The sequence below is a fragment of the Aythya marila genome, assembly GCF_965140915.1.
Source record: "Aythya marila genome assembly, chromosome: Z".
Taxonomy (NCBI): Eukaryota; Metazoa; Chordata; class Aves; order Anseriformes; family Anatidae; genus Aythya; species Aythya marila.
In genome coordinates this window covers 5,481,422-5,504,526 of record NC_139080.1, presented here as the reverse complement: position 1 = coordinate 5,504,526, position 23,105 = coordinate 5,481,422, and the positions used below count along the sequence as shown (strand labels likewise).

Below are 23,105 nucleotides of genomic sequence, written 5' to 3'. Positions count from 1 at the left end.
TCTGTTGGACACTCTCCAATATGTCCATGTCTCTTGTACTGAGGAGCCCAGAACTGGACTCAATATGCTAGGCATGGCCTCATCAGTGCTGAGTAGAGAGGAAGGATCACCTCCCTTAACCTGCTGTTGGCCCATGTTTAACTTGGTGTCCACCAGGACCAACCTCAGGTATTCTTATATCTGTGTTCTTATTATATAAAGAGAATATTTATTTCACTGCATTTTAAGAATGAAATCTTGATTCTTTAGAGTAGTAATTGAAGAAGCTGGTGATTTATTAGTAACAGTTATCTGCTGTTAAGTCTTTAACTGTTCATGTATGCCTAATAGTTTTGCTTGTTGGAGGGGGGATAAGACACAAGATTTTCTTTTTCTTTCAGAATGAGAGGCTTCAGGCGTTGTTAGCAGATAATGAAAAGATGAATTTAGCGGATATGGAACTTATTCCACTTCCTCTGGAGCCTCAGGTGAAAATTAAAGGGATAATCCCTGAAAAAGCCACACTCTTCAAGGTAAATAATGTCTGAATAGCTGAAATATAAACAAATCTAATGAGCACCAAGCTTAGCAATACCAGTTGAAAGATTGAAAGAGGCTGATGTAGTCAAGGAGAAATCTAATTGTAATGTGCTCTTAAAGTGATTGTTTTTTCTAAAGCTGATTTCAAATTAATGTACTAAATTCACAGCAGCTTTTATAAGACTGATATACTTTATTAAATAACTATAATCTACTTTTGAAAAAGGTGAAATGTTATCCGCAAATCTTCTTTAGAGTAAGTGGTTCACAAGCCGGAGACAGTCTCCAAGGTAGCTGAATGCTTCCTAGTTCAGAACTTCTCTGAATCTTAGTCTGTGTCCAGAGGGAGCATCACTTATGTTTAAAATCTTACATGTAGCATACCTGTTTTGATTTTTAATCTACATGTTAACATTATTGTACTGCAAAATGAAACTTTATTTCCTAGGGAGTAGGAGGAAATAAGGTGGTCCATTTCATTATGTTGCTGTGGACTGCCATATAGATGATGTATCCCAAGTATAAATAACTCCTTAAATTGAACCAGATCAGTTGCTTGTAATTACATAGCCATTCCTTAATATAGTTATTGGACAGTCAGTATGCTGTTAAAAGGGTTGAATTCTTTTGCTTTATATGCTACTTGGAATGTAAGTAGCCCATGTTCATCATAAATGTAATTTCAAGCCATCTAGTTGACTATTATCCAGTTTTAAGATGACTAAAATGTGTTTTTACCAGTCAGGCCTCTAACCAGGAGGCATTCCCTGCTAGTTTTAAAGAAAAGAGGGGGAGGAAAAAAGTTCAAGCTTCTGTTGCAACAAATGTTAACCATGATTTCTAGTAGGTTGTAAATGTATACCTTCTAGTTTTATGGGAATCACTTGTGAAATGCAATAAATTCTGTTTACTTAAAATAAGAGTTAAACATTTTTGATAGTTTTCTGCCACCTTTGGTTCCCCACCTTTGGCTTGTTTCTTTATATACCTATTAGTTACGTAGAAGAGGACCCATCTACCATTCCATGCTCTTAAAACTTCTTTTGAAGTCAGAGATGGTTTTGATTGTCCTGATTCTGAATGCTTACTCATTTCCACTTAATCTATAATCCTGTGCTACAGGATGATAGTCAGAGGTGAATGACTAATTTTTGGTGCTCTTGGTTATCACGTGGCAGCTTTTGTAGGACTATTCAAAGAATCGTTTTTCTTTTATTTATGAAACTTTTTTGAAACATTTACTGCATGTGAAAATATTAAACCATATTATTGATTTTTTTAATTGTTTTTGCTTTGAGGGAAGTAACTTGGTCAGTTGCAATAGATGAAATTCATGTAGGTAATTGATCCCTTTCAATCCATTTTGTTCAGAGAAACAGCAAACAAATTGTTCTTCACAAACAGCAATGTAAAAAGGCTTTTTTTCTTTTACTAAATAGATTAAGAAAGTAATTAATTGTTTAAGATGACTTGCCCCTAGCATTTCTTCAATGTTTATCCTGTAATTGTCTCTTTTTGATCTCGTCAGTTACAATTTGTTTTGTTGTGACCTTTTTTACATTGGTTTGAATTGCATGCATGCAAACAAAGTTTGAATCCTTCTGTCCTTTCCTCTTCAGTTGCATGAGGGATGGGGTGGCATGCAGGGGAAGAATGTATCCTTTGTAATTCTAGTTTGTTTTTTCTTCTCTAAACAGTGGAGAACCTGAGGTGGTTTTTTTGTTGTTGTTGTTGTTGTTGTTTTGTTTAAACATACCTAGATCATAGTGTTGGTAACTGGAAATGACATGGTCTGACTCTATCCTAGACAGTAGGTAACTGCTTCTAGAATTTTAGAATTGCTTATTTACTGCTGTATTTGAGGAACATTAAGCGACTTCTGGTTCTTGCTGTTATGCTATTGGTAACCAGTAAGATTATTCTAAACCTTTTTCTAACTGAAATTTATGTCAGTATAGTATGATCTTATTATATGTGAACTAGACAGGAATTAATAATACAGTAAATAAGGATTTGTGTCTCAGGAATCCACTGTAGCAAGATATTAATGTGAACATTGCTGTGAACGAGCTTAGTGGAATAAATTTCCTTTTCCAGAGTGCCTTAATGCCTGCTCAGTTATTCTTCAAGACAGAAGATGGAGGTAAATATCCTGTAATTTTTAAGCATGGTGATGACTTACGTCAAGATCAACTTATTCTTCAGATTATTTCACTCATGGATAAGGTGAGAATTACTTACCCATGTTGTCGTTTTAAGTTCTTGATTCTTTGGGTCAAGAGCAAGACTGGTAGAAAATGTTCATGTGGCTAGCATGGCTGTTGAAGTTGCTAACACATACCAGGGTTTTCAGACTTCACTTGGCTTTTTTTCTTTATAGACAGATATAGATTCTGTATGGATCCAAAAAAAAAACAAAAACTAAAAAAAAAGGCAAACTGGCTTTTACACATCACTAACTTCAGTGAAGAACTGTGTAGATCAGTGCCTCCTGTTTAAAAAAAAAAAAACAAAATGGTTTGTTTCACTTTTTTTTTTCTTTTCCCCACTCCCAGCTGTTAAGAAAAGAGAATCTGGATTTGAAGCTGACACCTTACAAAGTGCTGGCAACTAGTACAAAACACGGTATGAATACTTTGGTTTTCTAAAAGTATAGTATTGGGAATAATTTTCTCCTTCAGTTCTTAGATTGTTGTGACATAGTATTTTCATGACAGATGTTTTGCTTAAGACAGTATTCTAAAGAAGAGCTTGTGTTAGAAAATCCTGTCCCACTGTAAGTTGTGGAAGTAAACAAGTTGAGTGGCTGTGGTATTCCACAGGTGACTCAAATATCTTCATAAAATAAACCTGTTATTAACTTCTGAAATGCGTGACAGTCATTTAGACTATTTACAGCATTATCTTTAGTGCAAGCTTGCAGTGTGATCTTGGGCAAATCATGTTAATACTCTAATTGACCTTTGCAGGAAGATGGGGGGGAAAAAAGACCAAAACAAAATGAAACTTAGATGCTTTTAGATGCATTGTGGATAAACATTTAGAAAATGACTGGTTTATTTCCTTTTTCATGAAAATTTGGACAACTTGCAGTTAAAACTGGTTGTTAAAGAACTACTGAATTTTGGAGAAAAATTGGGGGATTTTTTTTACTATAGAGAAGCAGTTGAATGAAACCATGTGTTAGTGGTGGCCTTTAATAAAAAGGCTCTGGAGTAGCTTCAAACTTGTATGCACTGGAGATTTTTTGGTTTGTATCACAGGTTTCATGCAGTTTATTCAGTCAGTGCCAGTTGCAGAAGTTCTTGCTACTGAGGAAAGTATACAGGTATGTGATGGTATGTTCTTTAAGTCTTCTACTGATAACACAGTATGAATTGCAGCCTTAAATCTCACACATCAGTCTTTACAGTCTTTCAAATGATCTTTACCTACTGTTTAGAAGACAGATTCAAACTTGAAACAAATCAGATTTTTTGCTTTAGAAAACACTTAAATCATCCTATGACCTATCATCTTATTACCTAACAGTAATATCATTGAAATAAAGTGTAGCTCATTTATGATATTGAGGTTCTGGCTTTCCCCTGGGCAACTTAGGATAAGAGGAAATTGTTGCTTGGGAGAAGAGACTGACCCCACCCTGCCTACAGGCTCCTTTGAGGTAGTTGTAGAGCATTGTAAGGTCTCCCCTGAGCCTCCTCTTCAGGCTAAACAACCCCAGCTCCCTCAGCCACTGCTTGTAAGCCTTGTTCTGCAGACTCCTCACCAACTTCAATGCCCTTCTTCGGACATGCTCCAGCACCTCAGTATCCTCCTTGTAAAGGGCCCAAAACTGAACACTTCTTGAGGTGCAGCCTCACCAGCACTAAGTACAGAGGGACAATCACATCCCTGGTCCTGCTGGCCACTCTATTTCAGATGCAAACCAGGATGCTGTTTGTTTATTGGCCACTTGAGCACACTGCAGACTTGTGTTCAGCTGGCTATTGACCCATACCCCTTGGTCCCTTTCCATCAGGCAGCTTTCCAGCCGTTCTTCCTCCATCGTGTAGTGTTTCAGGGGGTTGTTGTGCCCCAGATGCAGGACCTGGCACTTTGCCTTGTTGAACTTCATACAGTTGGCCTCAGCTCACTGGTGCAGCCTATCCAGATCCTCCTGCAGAGCCTTCCTACCCTCAAACAGATCAACACTTGTGCCTAACTTGGTGTTGTCTGAAAACTTACTGAGGGTGCACTCAATCCCCTTGTCCAGATCACTGATAAAGATATGGTAGAACTGGCCCCAGTACTGAGCCCTACGGCACAACGCTAGTGACCAGCTGCTAACTGGATGTACCTTCATTCATCCCAACTCTTCAGGCCTGGCTACTCAAACAGGTTTTTTTACTTAGCGAAGCATACACCTAGACAAGCCATGAACAGTCAGTTTCTCCAGGAGAATGCTGTGGGAAATGGTGTCAAAAGCCTTACTGAAGTCAAGGTAGACCACATCCGCAGGACTGGGCTTTCATAAGCCCATGCAGACTGGACCTGATCACCTGGTTGTCCTGTATGTGCTGTGTGATGGCACTCAAGATGATCTGCTCCGTGAGCTTCCCTGGCACCAAAGTCAGACTGACAGGCCTGTAGTTTCCTGGGTCTTCCTTCTGGCCTTTTTTGTAGATGGGTGTGACATTTGCTAGCTGCCACTAGGCTTAACACCTTGTCAAAGCAAACATGTATTAATGCTTTCTGGTTTAAACAACTAAATAGCTCATCTGTGTAACATCAGAAATCTGTTTCCATGTGTGGTCGATGTGTGTGATTGATTTGGAGCAAGCTTTCTTTGATTATAATAGGATTGAGTAGGGATATGTAATTGAATAATGACACATACAACTCCTGATAGCTTCAAGCACAGCACCAGTTAGGTTACAGAGCTCACTTAGTTGGTCAGGATAAATACAGCTAAATAAAATATACCAAGCTTCCATATAAGATACATAGACACAAATAGTAACAGAGCACTGAAATAAGCTGCCAAGAGAGCCTGTGGAGTCTCCTTGGAGATCTTCAAGAGCTGACTGGATGTGAACCTGAGCACTGTGCTCTGGGTATTCTGCTACAGCAGGGGAGTTGGACCAGGTAACCTCCAGATGTCTGGGTCAACATTACCCGTTTTGTGACAGTACGTTCTGAATGAAAACACAGTGTATTTATATTGCATTTAGTTCATTACATTACCTTTTTTCATACCTTTTTTCAATTTTTATAGCTAATACTGAAGCTTGCATTTAGTCATAATGCAGTAACTGCGAGTCAAAATAAATACTTACACCCTTCTGTTAACTATACATTTGAAAATATGGAGATACAAAAAAAAAAAAAAAAACCAAACAACACTACTCTGTTGGACAGTGACCAACATAAAGTTGCACACTTTTCTTCTCACTTCTGTGAAGATTGTGATAAGCTACAATTATACCTCTTTTCAGTGGTTTGCAGGGACAGGACAAGGAGTAATGGTTACAAGATAGAGCACAGGAAGCTCCACACCAACATACGAAAGAATTTCTTCATGGTGAGCGTGACAGAGCACTGGAACAGGCTGCCCAGGGAGGTTGTGGAGTCTCCTTCTCTAGAGATATTTAAGACCCGTCAGGATGCCTACCTGGGCAGCCTGCTCTAAGGAACCTACTTTGGCAGGGGGGTTGGACCCAATGATCTTTCGAGGTCCCTTCCAACCCCTTCGATTCTGTGATTACACTGTCGGTCATCATACAGTTTCTGAAGTGCTTTCTTCTCTGCAGTCCTTTGTGATCTTAGAATCCTACTATCTATATTCTATTCCATATTTTCATAGAATAATGCATTTAGAAATGAATGTGAAATTGTTATTTTGCAATTATAACATCCTATTCCAAACTAAGATAGGTGCCTCACTGTTGATTGCTCTGCAGACATATGGAGCAATTCTTCCTTTGAGGAACCACTGATCTAAATAGACAAGACAACAAAAAGAAATGTAATCTGAGATTACTTCGCAGAGTAATGACAAAGTACATTACAGAACCCAGATTTCCTGTGCTGTGAAGCATGATAAAATAGCTGTGCATTGTAGGCCAAGGAGTAAAAATTAAACGAGCACTGAGTGTGGTGAAAGTTTATTCTGTTGTTTTTGTAAATGTTTGTTTGCATCACAGGTGTTTTAATAAAAATTGACAGTATCTGAAAATGAAAAAAAAAGTATTTTGAAGTTTCAAAGCAAGTAATTTAATATGGACTGATAATACAGATCTGCAGGAAAGAAAAAAAAAAACAACAAACATTTTGATATTTGAATGTTACTTAACTTACATTAATAATCTTGATTTTAGTTTTGTGTTTTTGAGGGTTTATGTTCCACTCCGCACAGCTTGCCGTTTGGATTCTCTGAAGTTGTTTTTTAACATACAGTGTCCAAAGTTTTGGAGCACTGAAGCTAGAATTTTCTACTACGCTATTAAACAGTTAAAATTTTTGTTCCACATTGCTTTTATGGGTTTCATTTATAAGAATCATAGAGTATCCAAAGGGAAGGGATGCACAGGTATCATTGAATCCAGCTCCTAACTCTGTATAGGCAACAGAATCTTTCTACTTTCAGCTTCTTGAACATGTCTTTGAAGTGCTTGCTCCTGTGTAAACAAAGGCAATTAAAGCTTTTTCCATTTATAACAAGGCTGCTTTTCATGCAAAACTTTCTTAAATAGTCAGAAGGTACCTGCTTTCAGCACCTCTTTATTTTGTGAAATTCATTTCAGTGTTTCATCAGGGCAGTTATTTGTTGTGTAGATACATAGAAAGCTCCTCTTCTAGTGCTTGCTTAGCTTTTGTGCCTGTACTTTGGTTCAGTGGAATAATCTTAGGTTTAGGCTTAGATATAATTTACATATCTTTTTATCTTGGTCAAGAAAAACAGTCTTAAGTAGTGGGAAGGACTGTTTTGGCCTCAACCACGTACCATTTAGTGATTTAGATCTTACTTTTAAACTCAGTTGTATAGAAGAATATAGAGGCATATCGTGTTAAACCTTATAAGTTAGAATGTGTGTCCCAAACATAGTTACTGATCTGAACTTAGTCCTGTATGTTTTCCGTAATCTCATATAAGCTTGCCTGTTCCTGTGGAAGTATTTTTGTATTCATATTTATTAATAAGTAAATCTTGAATGTATTACTAATCTTCTAAGGCTGTTTTAAAGAAGTACATTTCAATTTGAATTTCAGATCTTTTCCTGCTGAGCGTAATATGATGATTAAGATAATATTAAAGATAGCAATATAGAAGTAAATTTAGATCTCACTGGGTTTGCTGGGGATGATTCTTAGTTTAACAGTTTACACTACTGGGCATTTGTGGTCTTGTTTTAAATCTTTGATCACTAGGTATAAGAATCACATTTGAGATCATGTGTAGTAACTAAATATGTTGATGACTTTTCCTCCAGAACTTCTTCAGAAAGCACGCACCGAGTGAGACTGGGCCTCATGGAATAAGTGCAGAGGTGATGGACACGTATGTTAAGAGCTGTGGTAAGTTAAACTCCTACAACTGATAACTTCATATATGAATTACAAGGGATGGGATCAGTGAGCTATTGAGACACTTAAGATGAAATGATAGCAAGTACCTGCATAGTTCCTTACCTACAGTCAGAATACCTGTTGTAGATCTTATTAATGTCGCTATTGAGCTCTAACACTTATTCAGCAGACCAGTCATGTTCAGTGTCAGCATTAGGGTAGGTTTGAATTGGTCAAGATTCGACTAAGTGTCAGATATTTCTCAATTGACTGTAATAGCAATTTATGTTTGATATTTAGATGGCTATATGTTTACTTTGTGCCTTAATCTGGAGATGAATCCTTCTTGTTATTACTATTAAATTTTCATTTCTAGTTGTCAGATTCTAATAAGTGAAAAGCTAATCTTTCATTTGTCATGACTTCAACAACATACCAGTTCATGTTTCTTGTAGGTTTCAGGGTGGAATTAGAGGTCATAATTTTTCCTGGTCATTAGCATCCATGCATAGATTTTTGTGATAAAGGAACATGAGAGCTAGGATTTTCTTTCCATTTAGTGCCTTTTGTGAGCATTGTAAAATTATTTTGCTTATGTTTTCCGTTGTGCTCAAGGAGTCTTCATAGCCCTTGAAAGGGAATGGCATTGTCTAGTGAAAAGAGTACTTTTGAGTCAGACATGTGACACACTATTTCTTTCGTCAGACCTCTTTCCTTCTCCTTGAAGGTTATTATAAGTTAAGGACATTCTTCTTTCTAGCAAAAAAAAATAAATCCTACCTTTGTTTCCTCCACGTCATGGGATATTCATCATCCGGGGAGATGTAAAGTAATGAATCATCAGTATTTGAAGTAGAAAAGTTCAATTCGTTTTTGTAAAAAGTCATCTTTTTCATGGAGGTTGTAGTCGTGTGTTTCTTCAGTAAACTGATGCTGACGTTAAAACATTGCATTTGCTGTCCATTAAATTAAAAAGCTTTATCCTATCAAAAAGTCATTCAGTTGTTGCTGTACCACATTTTCTGCTTTGCTTTTCTTTCTGACAGTGCAATCCTTAAAACTTATTTAAACCTTTCTGGTTAGTGGGTGAAAGAAATGTAACAGTTTGCATTAGTTTTAACTTACCACCTTCTGCCTTACTGCTTAGCTTGTAAATACATACCCATTCAAATTCACATCGATGTCTAACGCTTGTTCATGAGTTTTGTAAGTATCTAGTGTTCAAAATGTGTATGTTAGCATGGCATTGTTAGTCGGTTGAGGGAAGTGATTGTCCCTCTACTCTGCACTGGTGCGGCCTCACCTCGAGTACTGTGTGCACCACAGTACAAAAAGGACATTAAACTGTTGGAGAGCCTCCAGAGGAGGGTGATGAAGATGGTGAAGGGCCTAGGGGGGAAGACATGCGAGGAGCGGCTGAGGTCACTTGTCCAGTTCAGCCTGGAGAAGAGGAGTCTGAGAGGAGACCTCATTGTGGTCCACAGCTTCCTCATGATGGGGAGTGGAGGGGCAGGCGCTGACCTATTCTCCTTAATCACCAGTGATGGGACCTGCGGGAATGGTGTCAAGCTGAGGCAGGGGAGGTTTAGGCTGGACCTCAGGTAGATGTTCTTCACCGAGAGGGTGGTCGCACACTGGAACAGGCTCCCAAGGGACGTATTCACGGCACCAAGCCTGTCTGAATTTAAGAAGCGTTTGGACTGTGCACTTAGTCATATGGTCTAAGCTTCTGGGCAAACCTGTGTGGTGCCAGGAGTTGGACTTGATGATCCTTATAGGTCCTTATAGGTCCCTTCCAACTCAGGATATTTTATGATTCTATGATTTATTTTGATCAAAATACCTCATCTTACTTTGAAGTAGCTTAATCCTAATATTGAACAGAAGTGTTTTTTATATTCCTGTTAGGTGTATAATAGGGTAGTAAAAGCTGAATCTAGGCAGTACCAAATATATTCCAGAGTTTTAATTTATGATGAACGCAAAGTAATACTGCTGATAATCTTGATTATTCATTCCCACTTTCCCAGCCTCTGTGGCATACTTATTACTTGTGAACAAGAATTAAGATAACATTATATGCTGTTGTTAATTGTGTGGAACTTGTTGCTCTTTCCAGGAAAGGTACTTGTATTGATGTTTACAATTTACTTGTTACAGCTGGTTATTGTGTAATTACTTACATCCTTGGAGTTGGAGACAGACATCTGGATAATCTTTTGCTAACAAAAACAGGTAATTATTTTTAGCAGTATAATTTTATAACAGCAGTTGTTTAATTTCAAGTGTGTCGGTAACATTCAAATGTGTTGGCTCCATTTTGCTTGCAGATACAGCCCATTGAGTACTGTAGAATATTCTTGTATTCTAAATGTAAAGATATATTGGCTCATCTGAGGTAATATTTGATTCAGTGAATCAAAGTTTAGATTTAAACTGTTAGTAGTGTGAAATGGTAGTTGAAGAATAAGAAAGCAAGTAGATAAAGTGCACTATAATCAAATGGGGCAAGAGATAACACAACCAATATGTGGTATTGATGTCTGTGTAACAGCCATTTATGCATCTGTAGGTAATGGAAGTCCTAAGTTTACCTAAACTCAGGAATGTTTATAAGCACTGGATTTTTGTGTAGGTTTCACTTGGCTTATTTTACAGCCATGTGTTCTACTGTCACACTTCTTAGATGCATGAAAGCTGGACTTGCAAGTTATTTTTGTTAAGCACAAGTTTTTTTCTTGAGTGATGCTGACCTTTTTTGAAAGTGTTACAGGCATACTACAGGGTAAAATTTGACTGCGTTTCCTTAAGATCATGAAACCTGTCACTGTCATCTGAAACTTTGGTAAAAATCATTCTTTCTGGGTTGTTTTTTTTTTCAGAACTTGTTGAAAGCTGGAAAAAGGATGCTGTAATAAGTATTTGTAAAGTAATAAGTCCAAGTTTCCTAATTTTATTTATCAAACAATTTTCTAAATTGTTACATTCCTATTTAGTTGTTTTTCTAATATGGTGTCAGAAAGCAATTTCAAGATCTATTAAGTGGAAGTATTTTAATAATTTTAGGTACACTGTTCAAAATACAGTAGATATTTAGACAAGTATTGTTAGTAGTCCTATGGAATTGGGTATAATCTTGATGACTTCAGTGAGAGTTCCTTGCTAATTTCTGTCTCAGACTGGACTTTCTTTTAACAAAATTGATTCTGTGAGCTTTCCAGGTCTGCATGTTTTTCTAAAAAATTACAAATATGATGCATCCCAAAACTGGGAATGCCACTTAAGACCTGTCAGAACAAGGTTCAGTTTGGCATTTTCTCCTACTTGTGTATTTTGTGTTTTTGATGAAACCAAGCCACTATACAACAAAAATCCAAGTGTTTCATCAGCCTGATGGACTAGACTGTTCTGCTCAAGCAGAATTATTTTATTTTTTTCTCTCCAGCTTTCTGTAAAATGATAGGAACTAGACAGAGTGCTCTACTTATTACAAATTCATGGTTGAAGGAGTGAAAATAAAAAAGGTTGCCATTTATTCAAATGTCCTTTGTAGCAAACCCTATGTATCTCAAAAATTGAAAATAGGAGGTAAGTGTTTTGATTCTCCCTCCCTACCTTGTTTAACTTTTTAATGCCATTTTTGTTGCATTATGTGTATTAAAAATGGACCAGGTAGAATGAATAATTATAGTAATTCTAAATCAATAACTTAGTTTAAAAAATATTTTAATACATTTTTCTAGCTAACAATTCAGCAACTCAGAAGGAATTCTGTGCTTATTTGAAGTTGAATTGTGCTTTGTGTGTTTTTTTAAGTATAAAAAAACGTTTAATTTGAAGTTAAACGTTTCATTTTTCAGAGAGTGGGAGAGGTTTAAACAAAAACAAAACAAAAAAACAGTAAAAAAACAACAAAAAATGAAATGTTCGATCTATAAGGAAACTTTTCCATGAAAGCAATTAGCAGCTTAATTGCAAGTGACAATGAAACCATTTAGACAATCGGCATCTATTTTCTTACAGCTTTTTGTTTATAATATACTTGGCAGTTAGGAATGTTTGTTTTCCTGAGGAGTGAAATAAAAATGCTGGACATCGTAGATTGTTTGGCAGGTGGAATTCTAGCTAACTTGGCTTCATTTATCAGGTCATCTTCTAGAATTCCTCTAATTGAACACTGGGAGTATTGAGAAAAAGTCTTGGATGAGTTGTATCAATTGAACATCAAGCTATAATGCCTTGGGTTAAAGAGAAATTAAAATAATTATTGTTTCTAGCTGGATAAAGTCCAGAAACTCGTAGCAAATATTTTGGATACTTGTGTAGGTGTTATGACACCTTGAATACCTTAATTTCCTCATGAAGAAGAGTTAGAAATTGCTTTTATAATACAGTAAATAATTTCTTGAAGGAAAAATGTGTAAATAACAAAAATCTTATTTGTGGAAAAGAGAAACATAATATTTTGTTAGTTTACAGTAGGCCTGAAGTATGTATTAATGTGAGTCATGTATTAATGTGAGTCAGCATTCTATGTAAGGAATAGGTGAAAATTAAACATCTGGCCTTCATTCCAGTGGAAGATCTTGATCTAAACTCGTGGGGGAACAAACACCTAAATCAAATGTATTTCTCCTTATCTGCTTGGGATTGTCCAAGTGGACATTTAAAAATATCTCTTGAGAGGTCCCTATTACTTGTCAAAGGATAATATAAAGCATTTTCTCTAGCAGGCACTGTTTGGATACTCAGAGTTGTAATTAGTCTGTTAGTTTGAGGGAATGTGTATGTATATTGTGTTTAAAAAGTAACCGAACCATGGCTGTTTGGCACTGTTGAAAAATTTAAACAGAACAGCAGAGGGCAGCACACATCCACGGTAAATTCTAAGTATGACATTCTTTTCATCTGCTACCTATGTTCTGTAACATACCAAGAGAGGTTTATGTTGGTCATATTTTAAGAGACTTTGTTAAGCTACCAAGAGAAATTCATATGTTTCAACCACTGCATAGACTTGTTACCAAGGTTTCTGTTTCTTGCTACTGAAAATTTCATTGAGTTATAATGAAAAAGTTAATTTATCTAGAAGAATCTAAGCTAGAAGAACTTTCTTAATGAATGATAGGATTCATATATGTGGTCATTTCTTAACTACGCTTAAAAAATTGAAGTTTCTAAGAGTAAAAGACAGAGTCCCAGTTTGGGGTTCACATAATTTTTGTTTAATATAACAAAGTATATCATTACATTTGTGGTACCTACCTGTTTGTCTGAGTTTCAGTTTGGTTGATGTATCTGTATGTGTTGGACTCATTCCAGTAAAATTGTTGCATCATCTTTTATTATGTAGGTGGTTATGTTTATAACAGATATGGTATAATTTAAATATTGAGCAACAGATACTGAAGTTCATAAAAACAAATTATTCCCCACTCAAACTCTTTTGCACTGAAGGGTGAGAATGTCTGTCACCTAATTGAAAAAAATTCCATCATCTTTTATGACTCCTTGCCTCTGATTCTAGAATTATGATGGCTTTTTCATATCAATTAAAAAAAAAAAGTATTAAGATTTGTAGATGCTGGGCCATTTTACTTCACAGGCAGCAGTAGTATTTAGTTTGGAAAGAGATGCTTCTCTTCTAGAAAGAAGGCAAAACATCCTTATCTGTGAGTAACGTTTAAAATAAAAAGTTAAATCTCAGAAAGAGTTGCAAGGTAAGACAGCGAACATCTGAACATTTCCATATGCAAGATAGTGCACTCAGTGCTTTTCAGATAATAACATCTGTGCAGAAGCAGGTTTGAAGATGACAACAATGAAAAAAAAAAAAAGGAGTCAAACACTCCTTCAGCATTAATTTTTAGATAAGTACTTTGCTAAATACTTTTATTAATGTCACCAACTCCAATAGCATGTAAAAAGCAATTAAATTTTTAAATATGAATATAAATATTGGTGATCTTCATAGGGGATCATCTTTTTTAAAAAAAAGCAGAACACTAAGACATAATATTATTCTTTAGATTTCTCTGTGTAACACCCATTTCTGTGATGCGTTCTAAAGAGAATATATATTTACCCATTGAACTGCTGATTTTTTTCCACTTAAAGGTATTACCTATATAAAAATATATACCTGATATCTTCTCTGTATGTAGGCATAGCATAAGAATGTATTTTGATAATGGACAGCTTAGGGGAAGGGTATTAAAATGCTTAGCACAAGCTGTGCCCTTATCCATTATATGGATGATGATAATAAAGTTTATCTACAACTTGCTTTTCTACCAGCATATTGAGTTAAAATCTGTATCCTAAATAAGTCCTTAACAGCTCATACTATTTTCTCCTATTTTTGCACGGTTTTAGAAAAGTTAGAAGATGTGATTACTAACGAAAAATTATGCATTCTGGTATTTTTTTCACTATGGCATTGCTCTATTAGTGAAGGAGATATTTTGATGGTGACACCAGAAATTGCTGGGAAATCCAGGAAATAACCCTGTCTCCCCAACTATTTCCATCAGAGGTGTTTTTATCCTGTTCGTATTTAAAATAGGAATTCAGTTAAAGTAATCACTAAATGGTATTTTTTCTGCATGAACCACATTAAAATAATAATGATGGCTGTTTACAGAAAGTACACTGAAATTCAGAACTTGATTTTTCTTTCCCAGTAGTGGGAACAGATAATTTTGGGATAACTTGAGGCTTGCTTGCCTGTTAAAATAGAATAAGACTGGTGGCAGTTTTTAATAGTTGCGTCTAATTTGCTTTGCCTTTTGTTTAAGGATTTTGGAGTTGTGTGCAGGCTGTTAGTAGCTTTTCCTAATAGTACTCCAGAGAAATAAAACAATTTCTGTGCTGCTATATAGGAACTTTTTCCTGCATTAGAGTCTAGATATTAGCAGTAAAAGATGGAAAAAACAGCCTTCCCAGCTGCAGTCCGATTTTTTTATTGCCTAGTTGTGGTGGTTTTACCGTGCTGGGCAGCTAAACCCCACAACCGCTCTCTCACTCCCCCTCCTTTAGATAAGGAGGGGGAGAAGTAAAGCAAAGAACAACTCACAGGTTGAGATAAGGATAATTTAATTAAAGGGAAATAATTATAATAATTAAATAAAGACTACCATGAACTAAACAATTTAACTAAGGGGAAATAAAAGGGAAAGGGGAAAAAGGGAGGAAAACAAACAAACACAATAAATGAAAGCTATATGGAAGTGCAGAGGAAAGAAATTACTCTCTACTTCCCACAAATGAGCGAGGATTGACCACGTCCTTGAAGCAAGGCCTCAACGCACGCAGCCGGTGTTCGAGAGGAGGACCGACGTCTTCTCAACGAGAGCCCACCCCTCCCCTCTTCTTCCTGTTTCCACCTTTTATTGCTGAGTGTGACACCACATGGTATGGAATATCCCTTTGATTGGTTTAGGTCAGCTGCCCTAGTGATGTTTCTCTCCTCACTTTTTTGCCCACCCCCTAGGAGGGTTAGAGAAAGGCCCAATGCTGTGCCACTGCTGCTCAGCAGTAGACACAACACTGGTGTGATAACACTGCTGTTCCAGCTACAAGTACAGAGTACGGCACTGAATGGGCTGCTGCCGGGAAAGTTAACATTCCAGCCAGACCCAGTACACTAGTGCAAGCACCAGGTATCAATTTTTAGTCTCCATAAGTTCACGTTTCACTTAATCAAAGTTCTCTTCAGTCTCAAGGCTGGAAGGAACTAAAACTGACTTTCAGATCTCTTATGGCCTGACTGCTGGTCAGGGGATCATTATATGTTTGCCATTCCCTTGAGCTCCCCAAGGGCCTGTCCTCCATTTTTCTACCGAACACCTGGTACTGAACATATGGAAAAGACAGTCAACCTTGTAAAATTTAAAAAAAAAAAAAAAAAAAAAACTTTAAAATATACAACTATATTAGCTCTTAAGTTTTGAACTCAATTTTGTCTGTGCAGTTATAATTGCATATTTCTGGAAATATCAGATTCTTTTCCAATCAGTAACTGCCTTTTCTTGCTTTTTACTTGAGTTTTTGCAGTAAAAGTAAAAATCCTTGAGCAGGGGAGTGGAGAATGGTTAGGGCACTGTTTTTTAAGATCTGAGTTTACTTGAAGTTGTTCCACAGTCTTTCCCACTTCTAAAAGGATGCTAATGTTGTCCTTAAGACTTCTGACAAGTGAGACGCTTTCAAAGTCAGAAATGTTTGCACAAAGCTGTGTAACTTGACTATATGTAGACTATATGTAGGTATAGCATGTACTCCTGCTTCTAACCTCAAAATATGGCAGGAATTAAAATACGGCAAGAATTTCAGGCGTACTTCTCTCTTAATGCGTTTCCTAAATCCGTATGTGTAGTTTTCTCAAGTGCCTAAAGTCCTTTAGTTCCTTTAAAGTATTTTTTAAAGGAACTCAAATTTCTAAATAGCTTTCAGTATATAGATACTAGAAATACACGGCCTTTATATCTAGATGTACAAAAACGAAAGTGAATCGGGACCAAATGTTTCACTCATTTTCTTAAATTATTTCTGTTTAAAAAAAAAAAAAAAATCACTCAGGTAGGGGGGTTGGGTTTTAGAAGTTACTCAGGAACAGTAGTAAATTAGTATTTGTAATCTGTTTTTGTCTTTAATTATAAGCATGGCTAATAATTTAAAGCCTTCTCAAATTAAGATGTAATAACTCTGAAGAAGATGGATTATAAGCCAGAGTAAAAACATGATGATAAAAGATCGAGGTGTACGTGTGTTATGGCACTAACTGTAAATTGAAGGAGGAAAATGTTTGTTTTTGAAACATGGAATTTAAAAGCCTTCAGAAAAGCAATGTGTTGCACAGATTTCACAACTGGGCTAATACTGGCAAGATTTATGATAACTGTATATAAATACATGTGGTGTGAAATCTTGCGGTATGAAATAGTGAGGGGGATGAGAGCCCTAGTACAGGCTACACAGTGGAGTCTTCATCCTTTGAGATATTCAGAAGTTATCTGGACATGATCCTGGACAGGCAGCTCTAGGTGGACCTGCAGTAGAATTGGACCAGGTGGCCTCCACAAGATCCTTTCCAACCTTAACCATTCAGTGAAATACAATTTTAAGAATAATCCTCTAAATTCAGATGAGAAAAGTTGGTTGGTAAGAAACCATATATGTAACTTTAAAGAACCTTCAGTTGAAGATGTCATAAATTTTGTTGTGTGACATTTGATAATCAAAAAACTTCACTCAGTAGTTGCCTAGATATGATGCTGATTTCTCCTGTAGAATTTTTTTCCAGATGTGATTACTTGCAATATTTTTATTTTTATTTTATTTTATTTCTTTTTTTAAGAAAAAGTTGTCACATCTGAGGCTGACAAATCTTGAATGTTGAATGTTGTGTTTTTGAGGAGATCAGATCTTGGAGAAGGATCATGACTAAGCTGACAAACTAAGTTACTAGTAGCTTTTGCATCCTTCATTGCAGGTGTGTAACAGGAATGACATGTATGTTACAGGTCCATCCTCCAGGAGCAAACTACTCCAGCATGGGCAGCAGCTGCCCAGCCCCCCTGCTCCTGCATGGGTTCCTCTCCACGGGCTGCAGCGTGGAGATCTGCTCCATGGGACCCATGGGCTGCAGGAGCACAGCCTGCTCCACCAGAGGCCTTTCCACAGGCCACAGGGGAACTGCTGCTGCGTGCCTGGAGCACCTCTCCCCCTCCTTCTTGGTGTCTTCTTGACCTTGGCGCCTGTAAGGCTGTTTCTCACTTCTCTCACTCAACCAGCTGCTGTGTGGCGCAGCCTTTTTTTCCCCTGTCTTAAATATGCTCTCAAAGAGGCAAACAACATCACTTACTGGCTCAGCTCTGGCCAACAGTAGGGCCCTTACCTTACATGGGGCAGCTTCTAGATCCTTCTCACAGAAGCCACACCTATGTCCCCTGCTACCAAAACCTTGCCATGCAAACCAACTACGGTGATATTTTGTTTGAAGCTCGCACGAAGCTGCTGTTCCAGATTATGTACAGCTGGAGAGTTCAAGTTCCTGTTTTTGTCCTTCTCTTCCTGCTGCTATTTATTATTTTAGCAGGTTTTGGTTAAATCTGCACTCTTTGTTTTGGTTTCCGATTTATTTTTTATTGCATCTTTACCTGATATGTTCTTTGCTGTCTGTATAATACAAGGAAGTAGCATCTCCCACACACTATATTTTCATAACATGTTTTTGTATAGGTCACCTTTATGAGATATAACAAGTGACATTTTCAGTAGAGTGCCATAGGAAAAAACACTATCCTCAACATCATCAACTTGGGATTAAAAAATGCTAAAAATATCCAAGAATGCAGCTGAGCTATCTCAATCGTTAATCATCTTGAAAGTGAGATGCTGGTTGTCATGCCCTGATACAAATTTTGCTTTAGATGATCACTTGAGATACTTGCAACCTTTTATCTTAGTATTAAAAAAATCAAGTCATTAAAAGTATCTTGATAAGTTTATTATTTATTAACATTAATAATGTAAGTTCCACCTAATTTTCAATATTATATTATACTACCAATTTAATTTGTTCAAAATGAGATTGTTCTTCATTTGTTCCAATTTTAGTTATGTCCTCAAGGACAGCATAAGTCAAGTTTCTTTGTAGAAAGCCCTGAAACAGCAGTGTTCCCTCCAGCTGGCTGGTCAGTCTTTTCTTTAGCATAGTAGCAGCTTCAGGCTAATATCAAGGGAGCATTCTGTCTTTATTTTGTAATTTGGTATGATGATTTAATTGATCTTGAACTTTCCAAATGAAAATGAATAGTGTCTGTGTTTAGTACATGCATTTGAAAAGTATTAAATATATTTACTGTATTCAAGTTAAAGCGTTTGACATATGTTTTGAGTCAGCCTAAAAATCCGCTAAATTTTGAGTATAGCTAGGGAAGCTGTAATGTTAAATGAGGATGGTCCCACCTTATAGTTTGCTTACTCGTTTTTAGGACTGAGATATAAAAAAGTATTTGATAACTAACGTATGTTTATGTATATCACTCAAGTATTATTGTTCTAGAATGATTTAGATACATTTTAGTTACCAGGCTACATTATTAATTATTCTTTATCTCTAGAGCAAACTAGAAAAAAATACTGCCACGAAAGTTATTGTTTTATTCAAATGTTCTCCTTTGATTCTTCATGATGACAGGTTTGAATAAGTTACAGACCCCTCCCCAAACTTTTTAATTAAACACCTTTTATCATCTAATTTGTCTGTATATATCAATGTCTACTTCAAAATACTTAGTTTACAAAAGTGAACTCTAAGAGTAACCAGCAACAGCTTGAAAAAAAATTACTGAAGGAAATTCTTTAGCACAATTAGATATGCAACAAGTAATGATTGTATTTATCAACTAGTGAATAATTAGTCTGCTTATTAAGCATCCTTGTGATCTCTCTTAGAAAATTGACTGTGATGGAGTTTGTTTCTTGGCTTGAAGAGTGCTTATGACAGATTTCAAGCAAGCTTCTCCAATGAAAGAACATCTATTATTCAATGAAATGGACAGAGAGATGACTAATTGAAAAATACTACGTTCCAATTTTTTTTCCAAGAGTGATGAGTGTCTAAACTTATGAAAATATTAAAATGAATATAGACAGTGCAAGTTAAAACATCCGAAGGGTAACAAACCTCTGTTTATAATGCAGTTCAGTTCCATAATGATGAAGCAAGACTTGGTATGTTCTGTGGTATCTGGGAATAGATAGGTCATGATAACCATTTTCTAGTTATTATTTAGAAGTTTCTCAATTTTTTTATATCCACATTTAATTTTATCCATGTCATTTTCTTCTATGAATTAGTCATCTAAAAATAAATTTATTAATGTTACTGCAGAGCTCTGCTTTGGATGCAAAATTCAACTTACCTCACATTTCAAATGCACATCACTTGTTTGCACTTATTTCCTAATCCTTCTTAATGTGGTCTTCAGGAACGTGTTTCCTTTGTCTAAAGGCAATCACTTGCCTTCAGACAGCAGAAGTAGGGAAGTGAATGTCCCCTTGTACATAGCACTGGTAAGACTGCACCTTGAATATTATGTTCAGTTTTGGGCCCCCCACTAGAAGAAGGATATTGAGTGGCTCAAGTGTGTGCAGAGAAGGGCAGTGAAGCTGCTGAAGAGACGAGAAAACAAGATAGGGGAGTGACTGAGGGAATTGGGGTTGTTTAGTTTAGAGAGCAGGAGGTGTAGGGAAGATCTCCTCACTCTCTGCAACCTACCTGAAAGGAGGTTGCATCAATGGGGGTGTCTTTTCCTCAGTTGGCAAGTGATAAGATATGAGGAAACAGTAACAGGTTGAGCCAGGGGAAAGACATCAGGAAGAATTTCTGTCATGGAGAGGGTGGCCAAGAGTTGGAACAGGTTGCCCATGCAAGTGGTGGAGTTCCTGTCCCTGGAGATAAATATTTAAGATATGGTCGTGATAGTAAGGGACATGGTTAAGTGATGGGACTCAGTAGGGTCAGACTGACGGTTGGATACAATGATTTAGAAGGTCTTCTCCAAGCTAGGTGGTTCTATGAAATTTCATTTATGTACCTTCTATATGCACATTTGGACATTGGCAGAACTGAATTCTTTTTTTAATTCAGCTTTATTATTGTTTAAATTCTGCAGTTCAAAAGCTTAGTATCAAACTGAAAATTTGATTGCAAAACACATTCACAAACACCTTTTTTTCTCTGTATGGTCAGTATTTTCAATTTAGTAAGTCAAGGATATTCCTAAAAACTGGCTTCGTAGGGTTTGTGAATTGAACCACTTAGGCTTTTGATGACTGTTTCTGTTTGCATGTTCATATAATACTTAATCTTTATCATATGAATATATTGTAGTGTTTTTTTTTGTTTTGTTTTGTTTTTTGGAAATTGCTGTTTCAATTTTTTATTTTGCTCCATGTTGCATCTCACGTAAGATTTGGCACTAGTAAAAAGGAACACAGTGAACATGTTCCAAAGAAGTATGGACAATCTTGCAAATACACAAACTCTTTATATGAACAAAAGTTGCCTTGTGCATTTGAAATGAGATGTATGTAAGTTTTTGTCAAGTTAATGACAGGAACATTACAAACATAGTTGCTCTGAGAAGGGAAAAGTAGAGATCAAGTGGTGTAACTCATGCATTTTTGTACAAATGGAGTATGTTGAGACATTGCATTCAAAATACAATTGAAATACATGTTTCTAGAAATATTTCAGAGGTGTTAAATTTTGTATGTACTTGGACAACTCTTAAAGGATTTTAAGATCATGATTCTTATTTTCCCTTTGGTTAATATAATGTATTACTAAAATAACTTATTGTATACTGGGGCAGCCAAATGGGATACTAGGAAAAAAAGCAATATGTGCATTAACACTTTGATTTGTTAAGAAGTTCTTAAGAAGGAGCAAAGAAGTAGTAGTATCTATAACATGACTAAGCACTTAATGTCTATTTGATGTCTACTTATTTTGAACATTGGTTCAGTCTTTATGAATATATTCCATATGTTTAAAAAGTAAACAAAATCCTTACCTTATTTGTTAGTACTCTTGAGTGAATTTGAAATCAGCTTTATTTAAGTCTATAATTTCAAGTTTATATCTGAAAACATGAATTATAGTTATAAGCCTCATAGAAAATAGTGAATAGTATTTCTTGAGAGCAATTTAGCATCTTCAGGAAACTGTACTTAAATTTTTTTTTTTTTTTGAGTATTTTTGCAATTTGATATGTGAAATACTGAGGTAAATGTTTGCCTTTCATCTGTAGGTAAACTGTTTCACATTGACTTTGGTTACATTCTGGGTCGGGACCCTAAGCCTCTACCTCCCCCAATGAAGCTGAATAAGGAGATGGTGGAAGGTATGGGAGGCACACAGAGTGAGCAGTACCAGGAGTTCCGTAAGCAGTGCTACACAGCTTTTCTCCATCTCCGCAGGTAACAAAACTATTTGGATAAGTTAATAGAGCCTCAGTAAAATAGAATATTGAATATATCAGGGAAGATATTCCTGTTAAAAATTCAAAACTTGTGTATATGTTCAGAATTCAAACAAGAGTTTGTACAAAACAAAGGAAGGAAACCATTAAAACACTGGTATAATGCGGAGCTTGAATATAATTGCCTTTTAAGTTAAGGTTCTCAGTTTTACTTGTTTAATAACATACCTTTTTCATAAATTCTGTGGGGGTATTAAATTGTTTTTTTGGACGTGTTTTTGCCCTTAAGCAAGTTCTCTGATTACTGGTGATCAAGTAAACTGGTATCCTTTTAACCCTAAATCATTATTAATTTGCTGCTTTACCCTCCTCCAATTTAGACGAGTGATGATCAAAATCAAATTCTTTGCCTTGAAGATGGTATATATAAGCTTAGTTGGATGCAGGTCCCACAGAACAAATACTAGCTGCTGCGTGTGGTCGTCAAGTATGTTAGCAGCTTTTGTAGATAGACAGAACAATGGCAGCTAAAGCCTCTTTAGATTTCTGTTTATGGAGGAATTGATCACACCTTCAGATTTTGAAGCAGTTTCATTCCTTTGTAGTGACCATATAATTTTCCATCAGCTTTCTGAGCTGTGTAGCTCATCTTTCTGTTTGAACATAGAATGCATGTAAACACTCTTGGTGTGTACTGTGACTGATTTAGTACATTTTCCCCGGAGATGAAAGAACGTCATTTTAGATCACACGATGTAAACCTTCAAATATATGAAATAAAACAGAAATATTAAAAGAATGTGAAAATACCTATATGAAAAGTACATAGCCAATGATATTAAATGATAACAGAAAAAGTCACAGGTGGTTTCTCCCTTGTTAAAAGAAGAAAAAGAATACGGCATTGTTTTATAGACTTACTAAAAGCATTTCAGTAGAATGAAAAAGCAATAGCATGTTAGTGGCAAAGATTGTTTGACTTCAGAGAAGTCTAATAGGAAGGCCAATATATATTCAGTGTTCTGAATTTTTCTCAAAACTTCACAA

At 36.2% G+C, this 23,105-nt stretch overlaps 1 protein-coding gene across 2 annotated transcripts in view; it reads left to right on the top strand.

Moving 5' to 3' along the window:
- The window catches only part of PIK3C3 (phosphatidylinositol 3-kinase catalytic subunit type 3), a 71,534-nt gene that overhangs the window by 29,066 nt on the left and 19,363 nt on the right, over positions 1 to 23,105 (top strand). For both annotated transcript variants that reach the window (XM_082784402.1, XM_082784403.1), the window contains 7 exons: positions 381 to 512; positions 2,617 to 2,745; positions 3,075 to 3,144; positions 3,783 to 3,847; positions 7,992 to 8,076; positions 10,228 to 10,302; positions 21,888 to 22,056. In XM_082784402.1, the coding sequence (XP_082640528.1) occupies positions 381 to 512; positions 2,617 to 2,745; positions 3,075 to 3,144; positions 3,783 to 3,847; positions 7,992 to 8,076; positions 10,228 to 10,302; positions 21,888 to 22,056 (725 nt within the window). The remainder of the gene's footprint in view (positions 1 to 380; positions 513 to 2,616; positions 2,746 to 3,074; positions 3,145 to 3,782; positions 3,848 to 7,991; positions 8,077 to 10,227; positions 10,303 to 21,887; positions 22,057 to 23,105) is intronic.